This window comes from Anomaloglossus baeobatrachus, chromosome 8 (assembly GCF_048569485.1).
Source record: "Anomaloglossus baeobatrachus isolate aAnoBae1 chromosome 8, aAnoBae1.hap1, whole genome shotgun sequence".
Lineage (NCBI taxonomy): Eukaryota > Metazoa > Chordata > Amphibia > Anura > Aromobatidae > Anomaloglossus > Anomaloglossus baeobatrachus.
Window position 1 is genome coordinate 212,038,475 of NC_134360.1, and position 16,009 is coordinate 212,054,483.

Here is a 16,009-nt window from a genome sequence, read left to right on the forward strand (position 1 = left end):
CAGAGACTCTGCAGACATGGATCAATTGAACCAGCAGGCATTTTTATTACACACTTCTTCTTCACAGGGGCACAACACTTCAGGTGACTTCACACTTTTTGCTGAGGGGGAAAAACCTGTTCCTGACGTCTCCTCCAGTGGGGATGTGCCCGGCTAATCCACTTCACCTGGCTCCCACTACGGCTAACACAGACCGGACCCACACCAGTGCTGCTTCACACTTGAGGTTACGCCTTCTCCTCTTCTCTCCGGCTTTCCTATTCACCCAGCTCCCACACTCTGCCCCTTCTCTGCTTCTTCTCTCCCGTCCCGGACTCCACTAACTCCTGGTTCTAGTTTTTTTCTTAACAACTCTCCTCCCTCCCCTTTCTGCTGCCGGCTCCTCCTTTCCTCTGCCCTGTTTCTGTGGAGACAGCCGTCCCACCCGGCCACCAGGGGATCCCACTAAAACAGTGTAATAATCATTAAAACATTTTTATTAAATAACATCAACATTCCGGGGAAACTGTACCTCTTTGTAAGGGGTCTGCCCACCCCTTACAAACGCACAACAGGGGAACTTGAACACCACTCAAAACCGCAACTACAAATCATCATAAACAGGATCACCACTAAGACCGGAATCGCTGAAGCTATTTTCAGGGCATACTTAAAACCAATACCTTAAAGAGGAAGGAAACAGCTGCACGTGGCACCAGTCTGCAGATATTAATTCCTGCAGAGCTGAAGACCAGTGAACCTGAATCAGCCAAAGCCCGGCTCTGGCTGAACAACTCTGAAGCATCAGGTTGCCTGTCAGACTTTGTAGTGCGAACAGAGTCTGACGCCGCTGTGCCACCAAATGCGTGCAGAGCCAAACATCGCATGACAGTACTCTTCCTGCCATTATCCAATTGCCTTCTGTGAAATTAAAGCTCACCTCTCTGATAGGCCTATATGCAGACTGACAGACAGGAGAGCAGGAGCAGAGGAACAGCTACAGACAAATATTATGTAGCTCTAGAGACTCTGATTCCAGCAATGTATCACTTACTGAGCTTATTGCTGTAATTTTGATAAAACACTGTTTTATGTGTAGCAAATCCACTTGTTCTCTCAATGAGGCAAAGTTTTACTCATGCATATAAATAAATCATCCAATTTTCATCCAGAAAGACGGATCATTTTTCATCTGTATTGTTATCCGTTTACAATCCGTATGGCTTCCTTTTATTTTACATGAGCAGTTATTAAAATTTAGAAGACCAAATATAGTTTCCTATAATAAGAACTGATATGTATCCTAAAAATCTGATATTTGGCTGATCGATATGAGACTCGATTTTTATAGACTTCAATAGGCGAATCTCATCCAAAACACAGTACAGACTAGTTCATGCTGCATGTGTCGCGGGCGGGGGACAGATCACAATCGGGGGGCTGCTCGAGGCACTCGGATCTGGGCGGTGGCTGTGGCTCGAGTGGCAGCTGGATCTGGGGCTCGCGCAGCTGTCCGTCACCCACGAATGAAAAGGGGTTATTTACAGGGGATAGAGTCTTTGTCAGTGACGCCACCCGTGGGTTGCGGTGAGGGATGGTGACACTGCCGCTTCCTGGTGATGGGGCGCCCGAAGCTGATGGAGCGGGGCAGCAACATGGGATCCCTTCCACGGGTAGGGGAGGTGTAGTCCCGGGGCCCAGGGTATTGTGAGTATTGCAGGGAGCAGGAAACTCACAGTTCAGTTGTCGTGGTGCTGGATGAGCTGCTGATGATGTGGATGGTCAGTCACCACATACAGTCTGTATTGTAAACCAAATTGCCAATGGCCAGTCACCTTTGGCGGGTGTCTTTGGGTCCCACACCCAGATATACAACCAGGGGCCCTTTCTTCCACACTCTCTGTCTGTCTCTTTCTTGTCTGGACTAGTCCGCTTGAACGGCCTCCAGACCGGATCCCCTCTCTCAGCATCGGTGGGCTACAACCCTGCCCTGGTCGGCCTCAGGTTCCCTGTGACCAGATCTCCATGCCTGTGGCCCTCACTGCCACCTAGTCCAGTACTCCAGGGCTCCAACCCTGGCTACCACCTTCTCCAGGGAGCTCCAACTCCCTCCTGTTAGCTCTTCACTTACTACTGCGTAAACTGAAACTTAACTCCTCTCTGCACTTCCTAAGCTCTTCTCGATCCCTCCCATTTTCCTTGGGAGGGGGTGAATAGGGCCTGATTGGCTGGTGTATATCTGTGTGGGGACTGTGTTGGTGCCAAGGAGGATTAACTCTTTTGTGACTACCTGGTTTTGCCAGGGCGTCACACATGGACATTTGGTCAGTTGGGAAAAAAACGATTATTGAACAGCCATAATGAATAATATTGGTCTGAGTGCTGTCAGCTTTTTTCCATAGACAGCACTGGGAGTCAAAATACGGTCATGTGAATGGAGCCTGATAAGTTACCACACTGCAGTCCTCAATATTTATGAACTCCTGTTGTCCCTGCTGGCATAGTATAGAGAGCACCTGTCAATAAATAGTGGGGGAGGGGTTATGCAGTGCATGATTGAGAGGTCTTGCAGATAAAACATTAAAGGAATTGTCCGACATAAACTCCAAAAAAAAAATTAAGTTTATCTGTGCTGTATTGTCATATAAAACATCCCCTACATTATTTTTTTGTTTTCTAACTTTTGTTTCTCTTGATTTTTCACTTTATTCTCTGCAGCTCTTTGTTTACATTCAGCACAACCTAACATGACATGTTTGACTGCCAAACCCACAATCACAGCTGGCACCGCCCCTCGCCTCAGTGTCCAGCCCCGCCCTCTGCCTGCCCCCTGAACACACATTCCCTGTCTGTATACTGCCCCAGCACCTGAGAGATAAATGAGTAATGTATTATGTAATGAAAATTATATATAGCCCCTAATGTGAGTCTATAGGATGGATATATACACACACACACACACACACATATACACACTGGGAACCACAAACACTGCCCTACACAGACACCCACACACAGACAACGCCGCACACACACAACACCCAACAACAAACACCGCGGCATACACAAATATACGCACATACCGTGCAACACACACACATTGCACAAAACATACCTCCCCCAAAACACACACACGCACCCCACAGCCACACCCACACAAACCGCACAACACACACATCACCACACACACACAACACTGCAGACACACAGCGCTCCACAAACAACGCAACACACACAACGCAACACACAAACAACACCGCTCTCACCCCCCCCCCACACCCAGACAACACCCAGAACATTTACAGCGCCTTACACAAACACTTGGCAACTACACACAACATATATATATATATATGTATATATATATATATATTTTTATATATATATATATATATATAAATATAACAAAAATCATACATTACCTACACAATACGTAAATTCTAGAATACCCGATGCATTAGAATCGGGCCACCTTCTAGTATAACATAATGAGCTGAGGACACCATCGGGCAAACAGCATTGATGGTGTCCTAGACACAGAGGGCAACCCTGTGTTTGTCCAGCACATACAGGACACAGATAGCAGCAGCGCATTGGGAGGGGGCCGGGGCTCATCGCACTGTACAGCCCAGCAGGGCGGCAACAAGCTGTTCCCAGATTTGCATGTCAACATGGTCCTGCCCATGTTGACATGAAATGACCGGAAGTAGCAAAATCACAGCAGGAGCAGTCATATGACCACTCTGAGCCGGGGGAGAGGGGCTGACAGCAGGGCAGGTAAGTGCTCACTATCTACTTACCTGCCCCAATGTAGCCCAATAGTGTACATAATAAAAAAAGCAAAATAAGCCGGATAACCCCTTTAATATTAGCAAAACTACAGCAGGTAGCCCAGTAAGTGACACATTCCCTCATATTGAGAAGTATAAGAAAGATCCCCTTTAACAATGGACAAGGGACAGCAAGTCACATAGAAGAGAAACACCTAGTGGACGACACTTTGTAGTGATTCTACAGGCTGATTATCGAATGAGCATTAATTTATTAAAACAACAGTCACTATTTAAAGAGAATGTGTCAGCAGGTTTTTGCTATGGAAGCTGAAAACAGCATGCTGCAAGGGTTAACTCAGATAATTCAGGGATGCCTGCCTTGTGAATGTCCGATCAATCTGTTGTTTATTTGCTATGTTTGTTTAACTAGCAGGGCTCTTCTTATTGCTTGAACTCAATGTCACTCTCAGGACAGTCTGGCACACCCCTCCCTTTGATTAACACCTCATTGTCAAGGTATAATTGTGTCACCCAGGGATAGGGGGTACTCAGAGCCGGGCCAATGGGGTCGCTTCTAGAGGTATCACAGTGGCGTGACCCGGTCTGTAATCCCAGGCTCCACAACAAAAGGGGAATATGTAAAGGGGATTGTCTGTGACGCCACCCGTGGGTTGCGGTGATGAGATGGTGGCACCGCCGCTGCCTCTGGGGACCGTGCCCGGGACTGATGGTGTGGGGCAGCAAGGTAGGATCCCCTCCACGGGTAGGGGAGTTCTAGTCCCGGGGCTCAATTGGGAGTTGTGGTGGCAGGGATTGCAGGGAGCAGGAAACTCACAGTTCGGTTGTCTTGGTGTTGGATGAAGCTAGGCTGATGTGTGTGTGGTCAGAAAACACAGAGTCCTTTGTAAACTAACTTGCCAAATGGCCGGTCACCGTTGGCGGGTGTCTTCGGGTCCCACACCCAGATGTACAGCCAGGGGCCCTTCCTTCCACACTCTCTGTCTGTCTATCTCTTGTCTGGGCTAGTCCGTTTGAACGGCCTCCGGATTGGGTCCCTCTCCCGGCACTGGCGGGCTACAACCCTGTCCCGGTTTCCTCAGGTTCCCCGCTGCCGGATCTCTGTCGCCTGTGGCCCTCACAGCCACCTAGTCCAGTAGTCCAGGGCTCCAGCCCCAGCAACCACTTTCTCCGAGGAGCTGCAAGCCTCCCCTGTCAGCTTTCCACTGACTACAGCACAACTGAACTCTGTCACTTCCTTAGCCCCTCTCGCCTCCTCCCTTTTCCTGGGAAGGAGGTGAGTAGGGCCCTGATTGGCTGCTGTACATCTGTGTGGGGATTGTGTAGCTGCCAAGGAGGATTAACTCTTTCTGTGACTACCTGGTTTTACCAGGGCGTCACACTCCCCCTTGGTTGAATACAGCCCGTCCGCGGGCTGTCCGGCCACTGACGTTTATTTTAGCGGGAAAATAAAGAAATTAACACATCACAACCATACATATTCCAACATCATTAGGTACGTTTTCTTAAACCTTTAACTATCCTGCCACCCCCCACCTGCTGTGCAGATGGCCTCCTCCGGGAACTTGAGGACGTTCAACAGGGGTGACAGTCCATAAAAGTCATTCTTTAAACTTGTGGGTAGCCGTCCATGTTCCGCTACCACTGCTGCTGCTGCCACCATTCCCAGTACGGGGCTCGGGTTCCGTGCTCTGCCTCCTGCTCAGGAGCCAGGCCTACTCGGATGTCCTCGGCGCCGCCTACAACCGGCCTCACTAACTGCCGAGGGCCCCATCGCTCAGTGGCCTGCTCCTCCTCTCTGCAGGTGCACTCCGGCTGCTCCACAGCTGGGTTGGGGCATTTGGGAGCGGCTGGCACTGCAGCTGGGGGCGATTTCAGGACGGGTATTGCTGTCTTTGCGGCCAGGCGGACTGCCAGAGCCGATGTCATGATGTCATCACCGTTGCGGCCATGCTCGGGGCCGGGTGAGATGTCATCGGGGTTGGAGCCTGGCTCAGGGCCAGACGGGATGTCATCGGGGTTGCAGCCTGCTGTGACATCTTGCCGCTCTTGTGTCCAGGAACAGAATTTTGCAGAGTCCTGGCGTCCCTGCATTTTACAGTTCTGGTTACATGCCACCGCTTCTCTGCCCGCCCCCCCTTGATCTTTTGCGAGCACTCCTTCTGGCCGTGTTCCCAGGTGGCGGGGCTTCAACGTCACGCCGTTTTCGGGGAAGAAGAAGATAGTGCCATTGTTTTGGCGCCAAAAATGGCGGGCAAGATGGCGGCAGGTCAAAATTTTTCAAACAGTTCACAGATTACAAGGCGCACGTCATCCAGGTCACGGATAGGGTAAGAATCCTGTTCGTGACACCAAATTGTGATGCCCAGGGATAGGGTGTACTGAGAGCCGGGCCAATGGGGTCACTTCTAGAGGTATCATGGTGGCGTGACCTGGTCTGTGATCCCAGGCTCCACAACAAAAGGGGAATATGTAAAGGGGATTGTCTGTGACGCCACCCGTGGGTTGCGGTGATGAGATGGTGGCACCGCCGCTGCCTCTGGGGATCGTGCCCGGGACTGATGGTGTGGGGCAGCAAGGTGGGATCCCCTCCAAGGGTAGGGGAGTTCTAGTCCCGGGGCCCAATTGGGAGTTGTGGTGGTGGCAGGCTTTGCAGGGAGTAGGAAACTCACAGTTCGGTTGTCTTGGTGTTGGATGAAGCTAGGCTGATGTGTGTGGTCAGAAAACACAGAGTCCTTTGTAAACCAACTTGCCAAATGGCCGGTCACCGTTGGTGGGTGTCTTCGGGTCCCACACCCAGATGTACAGCCAGGGGCCCTTCCTTCCATGCTCTCTGTCTGTCTCTCTCTTATCTGGACTAGTCCGTTTGAACGGCCTCCGGATTGGGTCCCTCTCCTGGCACTGGCGAGCTACAACCCTGTCCCGATTGCCTCAGGTTCCCCGCTGCCGGATCTCCGTCGTCTGTGGCCCTCACAGCCACCTAGTCCAGTAGTCCAGGGCTCCAACCCCGGCTACCACTTTCTCTGGGGAGCTGCAAGCCTCCCCTGTCAGCTTTCCACTGACTACAGCACAACTGAACTGAATTCTGCTCTGTCACTTCCTTAGTCCCTCTCGCCCCCTCCTTTTTCCTGGGGAGGGGGTGAGTAGGGCCCTGATTGCCTGCTGTACATCTGTGTGGGGATTGTGTAGCTGCCAAGGAGGATTAACTCTTTCTGAGACTACCTGGTTTACCAGGGCGTCACAAAATCTCTACAGAGAGCCTGGTGTGGGCAAGGACAGCTCTCTCAGCTCTGCTACATGGCTAAATCTAAAAATTCTGATTGTGTCAGAACAGCTGCACCCAGTAATCTAAGGGGTGCTTTGCAAACTACGACATCGCAGCTGCGATGTCAGTGGGGTCAAATAGAAAGTGACGTACATCCGGCGTCACTGTCGATATCGTAGTGTGTAAATCATTTATGATACGATTAACGAGCGCAAAAGAGTCGTAATCGTATCATCGGTGTAGTGTCCGACATTTTCATAATTACGCTGCAGCGACAGGTACGATGTTGTTCCTCGTTCCCCTGCGGCAGCACACATCGCTGTGGGAGAAGACGCAGGAGCGAGGAACATCAGCGTACCTGCGTCACCGCGGCTCACGCCGGCTGTGCGGAAGGACGTAGGTGGGCGGGATGTTTACGTCCCGCTCATCTCCGCCCCTCCGCTTCTATTGGCCGCCTGCAGGTGAGTGCATGTGAAGCTGCCGTAGCGATAATGGTCACTACGGCAGCTATCACAAGATATCGCTGCTGCGACGGGGGCGGGGACTATCACGCTCGGCATTGCTGCCATCGGCTTGCGATGTCGTAGTGTGCAAAGTACCCCTAAGTGTTACATTGCTGGATTCAGAATCTCTTTGCCTACCTCATGCTGCTCTCAGATGAGATTGCTAAAACCTGCTGACAGATTCCCTTTAAGGCTCATGGTCTCTGCTTTCAAGGGATGTATGACGGATATGTTGGCCCCATTATAATCTATCATGATAAATCACAATATTTTTTTAATTTCTATTGCTGTATCATTGGTCCAGATTATGTTGGACTTTCCCTTTCCAAACTGCTGGATTATATAGTTCAGTATCCTGCACTATTCTAACATTCCAAACATATCACAATCTTTATATAAAAAAAAGAAACAATGAAGAGTGAGCAGAACCTAAGTTTTAAAAAATGAAGCCAAATGTTAAAGTTAGACTTCGCAGCACCATTTTCTTGGTAGAATAATGAGCCACTGATGGAAGTCCAACAGATTTTAGTCACTGGCTCCGAATTCATTAACACCGGCGTTGTTCACGTCAGTCGTGATGAGTGGACATCATGGAGTCAGTGACGCCTCTTAACAAATCAGGCTCTTCTTAAAAGTAGAGTACGCCTCTGTGTGCCTCGCAAGAAATCTCACTCCAGCCAGAGACGGCATAAAGTACACCACAGCTCATTATGAAGTAGAAGAGCTGGCATTACCACGTTAGTGCTACAAAAGATGGAAGTCGGCACAAGTTGACTTATAGGTCATGCAATGCTCCCCTGCGATTTTAAATATGCAAATAGCCTCTTCAGTGTGTTAGAGGACTACAACTCTATTAGATATAGTAATCTTAAATATCCGTATCGACTCTTTAACAAGCTTTGCCACATGATTTAGGACAAGAAGCCAAATCAAAAAGTCCATTTGCAGATACGTGTTTCAAGTATTTGTCCCTCATCAGTGCAAAACAAAAGGACTGGGGTAGCTGGGTGATAGGTTCTTAGAGGGTGTCAAAGTGGTAATGTTTCTCCTTATGGAGAGTGCCAAATCATTATGTATAGCCAATAAGTCTCCTTATGCTGACTTGGAGCTCTCCACAAGGAGAAACTTTACCCCTTAGACTCGCTGTCAGGTGTATTGGTTGACAGACAAACCCCCACCATCTCTGTGGAGTCCGGCTGCAGAGAGTCGCAGCGCTGGGCTGCACAAAATGCTCCTTGATTTTCCATTCTTTCCTCTGTGATGTGAATAGAGTTGTGTGTGTCTTCTCTGTTAGGGTTTACTCTTTTCCCCTTTAGGTCCCTGCGGAGATCTTTTCCTTTAAGGTGCTAACCATTATCCCTCTGTACCTACATTTCCCCTTGATATGTTGCTGGTGATGGAGTTAAGTTTCTATACGGTCCTGATTGCAAGCAGTCAGCTTGTAATCATCTACAGAAATGATGATGTATGATGCTGTTCCTAAGTCATCTTGAACATAAGTTGTTTGTTTGTTTTCCCTATGTTTTTTTTTAGGTCTTAATGGGGTTGACTAGCGCTTATCCCGCCCATTCTTTACCTAGGGCCCAGTTCAGGATCAGCCAGGGCCAGGTATCCTGCTCAGCGCAGAGGTGCAGAACGTATCTAGGCATATAAAGGGAGCCTGAGGCTAGCGGAAAGTTTTATCAGGGTTCACCATCTCCCCCTCCTCTATACACATGGTTTACCTCTTCCCTCCCTTCCCTTTTCAGCATTTGCTCGGTATTTCCCCATACCTAGCGTGACACCTGCAGTCAGGACCTCTCACCCAGTCAAACCAGACCTCCTGCTTTGCACTGGTGATAGGCAACCACCCAGAAACACACATGTGGAAATGGAGTTAGGCTATGTGCGCACTAGACCGTTTTTACCGCGGATTTACCCGCGGATTTGCCCCGGAAATTTCTTGAGAAATGTCTGCAATCTTTGTGCAGACATTTCTCATGAAATTCAATGAGAAAAAAAAATAGCTGTGCGCACTGTGCGGATTTTTCTCAAGAAAATTTCTTGAGAAAATTTTCTCGAGAAACTTTCTTGAGAAAATGTGCATGTCCATTAATTTCCGCAGGTACCTGCGGTATTCCGGGGGTATTCCGCAGGTAGCAATGATGTGCGGTATACCACCGGAATAGCCGCGATTTACCTGCGGTAATGCCCATCGCTGCCTGCGGTTTTGCAGGAAGCGATGTCATTATGCCAGGAAGAGGAGCAGAGGAAACACACGTCACACTCCCTGGACGCCGCACAGAAGCACTTCCGTGCGACCTCCAGGTGTCTGTGCAGTGTGTGTCCTGCTCCGGCCTCGCGGCTGCCTGCACTGCAGTGTCAGTGTCTGCCCGCAGTGTCAGCAGCCTGTCACGCGGCAGCGCAGGCAGACACGGACATCCTGCAGTGCTGGGAGCCGCGGGGATGACGATCGCTGCTGTCAGGAGGTGAGATCATTACCTGCTGTGACGATCTCCTGCCTCCTGACGTCACCGCGGTCACTGCTGTCTAGGGCCGACTCGCGAGCGGCCCGAGACTGTCACTAGCGGTGACGTCACGGGCTCTCGCGATAAGTCAGTGACAGCGCTGACGTCAGCAGTACAGGAGATGATCACAGAAGGTAATGATCTCATCTATGCTCCTGATGGCAGCGCTCGTCATCCCCTGCAGTGACCTGAGCTGACCTATTGATGTTAGCTCAGGTCACTGCATTGCTCTCCCAGCCAATGGGGAACATTCTGTTTTTCATTGACTGGGACAGCGACTATGGTATGGATCGCCGTGCCCCCCCCCCCTTATTGGATTACGCCGGACGTGGAATTGATTGTGCTCTTTTCAATAAATTGGTTAAAGAGGGAATGTTTTGGGGAGTGTTTTTTCAAATAAAACTTTTTTTGTTGTCTATTTTTTAATTATTACTGACTGGGTTGGTGATGTCGGGTATCTGATAGACGCCTGACCTCACCAACCCCAGGGCTTGATGCCAGGTGACATTACACATCTGGCATCAACCCCATATATTACCCCGTTTGCCAACACACCAGGGCGCGGGATGAGCTGGGGCAAAGCGCCAGGATTGGCACGTCTAATGGATGCGCCACTTCTGGGGCGGCTGCGGCCTGCTATTTTTAGGCTGGGGAGTGTCCAATAACAGTGGACCTCCCTAGTCTGAGAATATCAGACCCCAGCTGTCCGCTTTACCTTGGCTGGTGATCCAATATGGGGGGGACCCCACGTTTTTTGTTTTAAATTATTTATATAATTTAAAATAACAGCGTGGGGTGCCCACTGTTTTGGATTATCAGCCAAGGTGAAGCTGCCAGCGGTGGTCTGCAGGCTGCAGCCGTCTGCTTTACCCTAGCTGGCTACAAAAAATGGGGGGACCTCACGTCATTTTTTTTTAATTATTTATTTATTTTATGGCTAAATACAAGGCTAAGCACCCTTTAGGCTACTTTCACACATCCGGCTTGAGCTCTGCGGCTCAATCCGGCTGTGCAAGCTATGCAACGGATGCGGTGAAAACACCGCATCCTTTGCATAGGTTTTTCCTTTGCGGCCAGTCCGGTTTTTGCCGCTTGCGGCATGCTACTGAGCATGCGCAGTGGCAAAAACCGCATGCGGCGGCCGGATGCGGTTATTGCCGCATCGCGCCGCATCCGGCCGCCATAGGCATGTATTGAAAAATGTGCCGCATCGGCCGAATGCGGCGCGATGCGGTTTTTTTTTGCCGCACGAAAAAACGTGCCAGGCAACGTTCCATCCGGCCGCCGCATCGGCTACATCTGCCGCATGCGGCAAAAAACGGACGGAACGCAAGGCCATGCGGCACAATGCGGCACTAATTAAAGTCTATGCAGGAAAATCGCAACCGGCAGCAAAAAAAAACGGTTGCGATTTTCATGCAAAGTGCCAGATTGTGCCGCATAGCAAAAACCGGAGGTGTGAAAGTAGCCTAAGTGCCACATGAAAGTCACTAAAGGGTGCCAGCTTAGAAAATGCAGGGAGGTGGAACATTATATAGGTTTTTCTCATCTATCTATCTATCTATCTATCTATCTATCCCTCTATCTATCTATCCCTCTATCTATCTATCTATCCCTCTATCTATCTATCCCTCTATCTATCTATCTATCTATCTATCCCTCTATCTATCTATCTATCTATCTATCTATCTATCTATCCATCTATCCCTCTATCTATCCCTCTATCTATCTATCTATCTATCTATCTATCTATCTATCTATCTATCTATCCATCTATCCCTCTATCTATCTATTCATCTATCTATCTATCTATCTATCTATCTATCTATTCATCTATCTATCCCTCTATCTATCTATCTATCTATCTATCTATTCATCTATCCATCTTTCCCTCTATCCATTATCTGTCTATCGATTATCTTTATTATTTATTGCAGGGACAAACCTGCGGTAAATCCGCGGTACATCCGCGGCAAATCCGCGGCAAATTCGCGGCAAATTCGCGGCAAATCCGCGGCAAATCCGCGGCAAAAACGCATGCGGATTTGGTGCGGATTTTTTCCGCAGGTCCGGAAATCTTTCACTGGCAGAAGTTTCTCAACAAATTTTCTTGAGAAACTTCACATTTCTAGTGCGCACATAGCCTTACTGTTTTGGCTTCTTCTCCTTTGTCATGTTGCAAGGCCCTTTAAAGCATCAAGATTGAATTTTAGGATTATTACCTTCTATTGATGGAAGTTTATGTCCATTACAATTTTTTTATGCATTAATTCAAGTTCCTTACCATTTTTTCTCTTTTCTTTCCTTTAGGGATTTGAGCATCGGTGATTGATGAGAATATTGAAATCTGAGAAGATCTAAGACAACATTACATTCCGAAAGACCACCCATCCCATGGTCCTCAATACTGAAGCATTACTCCAAGAATCTTTCACCTATGTCATCTTTAGACTACTGGGCAATACCATTTACACATTCATATGCAAGATCCCTATGCAAAATTTACTCTTACTTCCTATATCCTTAAGTTAGTCGCCATATTTGTTGGGTTCATGTTTTGACCCATTTTGCTTAAAGCTGTTGGTTATGCATACCGTGCTTCATACTGGTGGTATTTACTTTGTGCATTTTATTCTATATCACTATTTTAGGTAAGGATTTTATATTTCTTACAAGTATTTATTTAATAGTATTGAAATATTCCTTACCTTTATCACTACTGTGAAGTTGGTCTTTGCGGCTTGCGTTCCTCCAGCTGCCACTCAATTTACGTTCCCTTTAATCCCATAGAAATTGTTCCTCTTTTTAACACAAACACACTGAAGGAGGAAAAGAAGTTTTATTAATACATGAATGAGAAGTAAGAGAAGGGAAATTTTGCAAGAGATCTGTATGTGATGTTTGAAAGGTGAAGAAATATGGATGTGGAGGGCATGTGTTAGACATATGCTACACATGTGTCCGCACAACATCTGGCCTGGGAACATATGTTAGGAATCCACTGGGGGCTGTAACATCACATCTACATCAGGCAAAAATCTTCATTTCATAGCTCCTGCATTACGCAAAAAACTAGAACAGCCTGAAAGATATAGAAAATGTAAAGGAAAGAGGGCTGGTATCATGAAAAGTGGACAATCACCAAACATAGTTACAATGAAGCCAAGGCGTGAAGGTCCAGTAGATCATAGAAACCAAGACTGAATTCTGCAATATGGAGGACACTCATACTTTTATTGATGTAGTTGAAGAAGATAAGCTAGTAAGACAGGCAGACATTGAATAAAGATATATGTATATTCCTCTTCATTGAAGTTGCTGTGGTCATTGTATGTTCCTCCATTGTGTTAGTGGTATTTGGGTGGTGAGAACCAAGATGCGATGCTTGAAGATACCTATTTGGACCTTTCTCTTTTTGACTTGTTGGGGAAGACCCCATAGAGAAGACTCCGTTCTTCAGTACAAGCAAGAACTGGTTTTGAGAGCTGAAAGGTTGAGATTATTATCTATGAAAGATTCTTGTAGACTTGGTCAAGAAAGAAGAACCTTGGTCAATCTCCAACTCCATCCCTATGAATTGTACCCTAAGCGAGAGTATTGGTTCAGGACGTTAGACAGGAGTGAGGAGTGTGTCTCAAAGGATGGATCCAAGGATTGTAGCATAAAAATGCAAAATGGAGAGAAGAGAAGAGCTACACTGAGTGACACATCGGACACTACCAATGATTGGAACATAAATAACAATAAAAAATATACACACTTTTCTAAAAAGTCCAACAGATGGGCCCTCAGGAGAAGCACTAAAACAGGGCCACGGCATTTAACTCCACAGAAAAGAAACAGACGATACGCCAGAGATAAAGAGTTAAGTAATATTCAAAGGATATTATCTAATTACTCTCTACCCTTTTCACTACAAAAGAACAGTCCTGTTGAAGGCTCCATCTACTTTTCTGGTGCACACAGCCAGTTGGTGTTAAATCCAGAAGCCAAGCAGCAAATACCTCGAGAAACTTTCACTGTAGAACTATGGGTGAAGCCAGAAGGAGGGCAAAATGGTCCAGCGGTCATAGCAAGTAAGATGTGATCTTTTGTATACATGTTACAGTTTCTTTAGATACTTTTTGGGCACCCTCTGATATCTGTACAAAATTGAAGGGATTTATTTATATAGGGCAATTAATTCCACAATGCGTTATAGACAACATCACTTTTCCCATTGGGACACACAATCTAAATTCCATATCAGTTTGTTTTTGGAGTGTGGGAGGAAACTAGTGACTTTCTAAAGACCGTTTATGAGATGCTAATTAGGCTTGTGACTAGTCACAGGGGCGTTAGCTCTTCTACCAGTCAGCCCACTTAGTATGTTATCACGCCCCTGTGGGGACCAACCAGCATCATTGGCAGTGTGATATCAATTTCCCCTTTCCTTTTACCACAGGGCCTGCAGGTATCCACAAAGGAGCTTTTGTCTCATGGGCCTAGTACCCATAAGGGGCCTTCCTACCTCCTTCAGTGATCCACCCTCAGTGTGGACACCTACTCCCCGTCAGCGGAGGCCATTTGGGGTCTATAATTCAGGTAGTTCAATACTGGAAGTCATGACACATATATTATTCAATACCTTAGGTAATACATATATCAATGCTTTTACAGCTATATAGAGCAATAAACAAAATAATAATATTTGAATGCAGGCCTGTACAATGCCAGAAACCCAACCTGCTAGGCCCCTAAACCAGTTGGCTGGATTCATAATTAAATAAATATATATATATATATATATATATATATATATATATATAGAAAAGATATATACTGTATATGTATATGTATATATATATATATATATATATATATATATATATATATATATATAAAAAAAAAAAGATATATATATAAAAATTACGTTCTCTTATTTGTGTTTCCTCATTCTCAGGTCCTCTACCAGAGGCCTGGGAGTTTGAGGGTTCTGCGCAGGATCTTAGTTGTTCCCAGCACTGCGCTTTTCTGGACAGAGAGCTCAGATGTTGCTCCTGGAATCTGTTGCGGACATTTTTCCAACCTAAGGCGGGCTTTGCACGTTGCAACATCGGTAACAATGTGTTACCGATGCTGCAGCGATAGTCCCGCCCCCGCCGCATGTTCGATATCTAGTGAAAGCTGCCGTAGCGATTATTATCGGTACGGCAGCTTTACACGCACATACCTGCCGTGCGACGTCCCTCTGGCCGGCGACCCACCTCCTTCCTTAGGGGGCGGGTCGTGCGGCGTCACAGTGACGTCACACGCCAGGCGGCCAATTGAAGCGGAGGGGCGGAGATGAGCAGGATGTAAACATCCCGCCCACCTCCGTCCTTCTCATTGCAGCCGGCGGCAGGTAAGGTGAAGTTCCTCGCTCCTGCGGCTTCATACACAGCAATGTGTGCTGCCGCAGGAGCGAGGAACAACATCGCACCTGTCGCTGCACCGGCATTATGGAAATGTCGGAAGCTGCAGCGATGATACGATAACGACGCTTTTGCGCTCGTTCATCGTATCAAAAAGGTTTTACACGTTGCGATATCGACTGCGACGCCGGATGTGCGTCACTTTCGATTTGACCCCATCGACATCGCACATGCAATGTCGCAACGTGCAAAGCCGCCCTAAGGGTCACTGCTCCAAGGGCTCCTATCACCACTGGAATCACTGTTAACTTCACCTTCCACATCTTCTCCAGTTGTTCTTTAAGGCCCTGGAACTTTTCTAGCTTCTCATATTCCTTCTTTATGATGTTACTGTCATTAGGCACTGCCACATATATTATATTGCTGTCTTCTGAATATACAGTCATATGAAAAAGTTTGGGCACCCCTATTAATGTTAACCTTTTTTCTTTATAACAATTTGGGTTTTTGCAGCAGCTATTTCAGTTTCAGATATCTAATAACTGATGGACTGAGTAATATTTCTGGATTG

At 47.3% G+C, this 16,009-nt stretch overlaps 1 protein-coding gene across 4 annotated transcripts in view; it reads left to right on the forward strand.

Annotated features, from left to right (window-relative positions):
- PAPPA2 (pappalysin 2) overlaps positions 1-16,009 on the forward strand; it is a 324,687-nt gene that overhangs the window by 20,827 nt on the left and 287,851 nt on the right. For all 4 annotated transcript variants that reach the window (XM_075320150.1, XM_075320152.1, XM_075320151.1 and 1 more), the window contains exon 2: positions 12,356-14,121. In XM_075320150.1, the coding sequence (XP_075176265.1) occupies positions 13,377-14,121 (745 nt within the window). In that variant the 5' untranslated portion in view covers positions 12,356-13,376. The remainder of the gene's footprint in view (positions 1-12,355; positions 14,122-16,009) is intronic.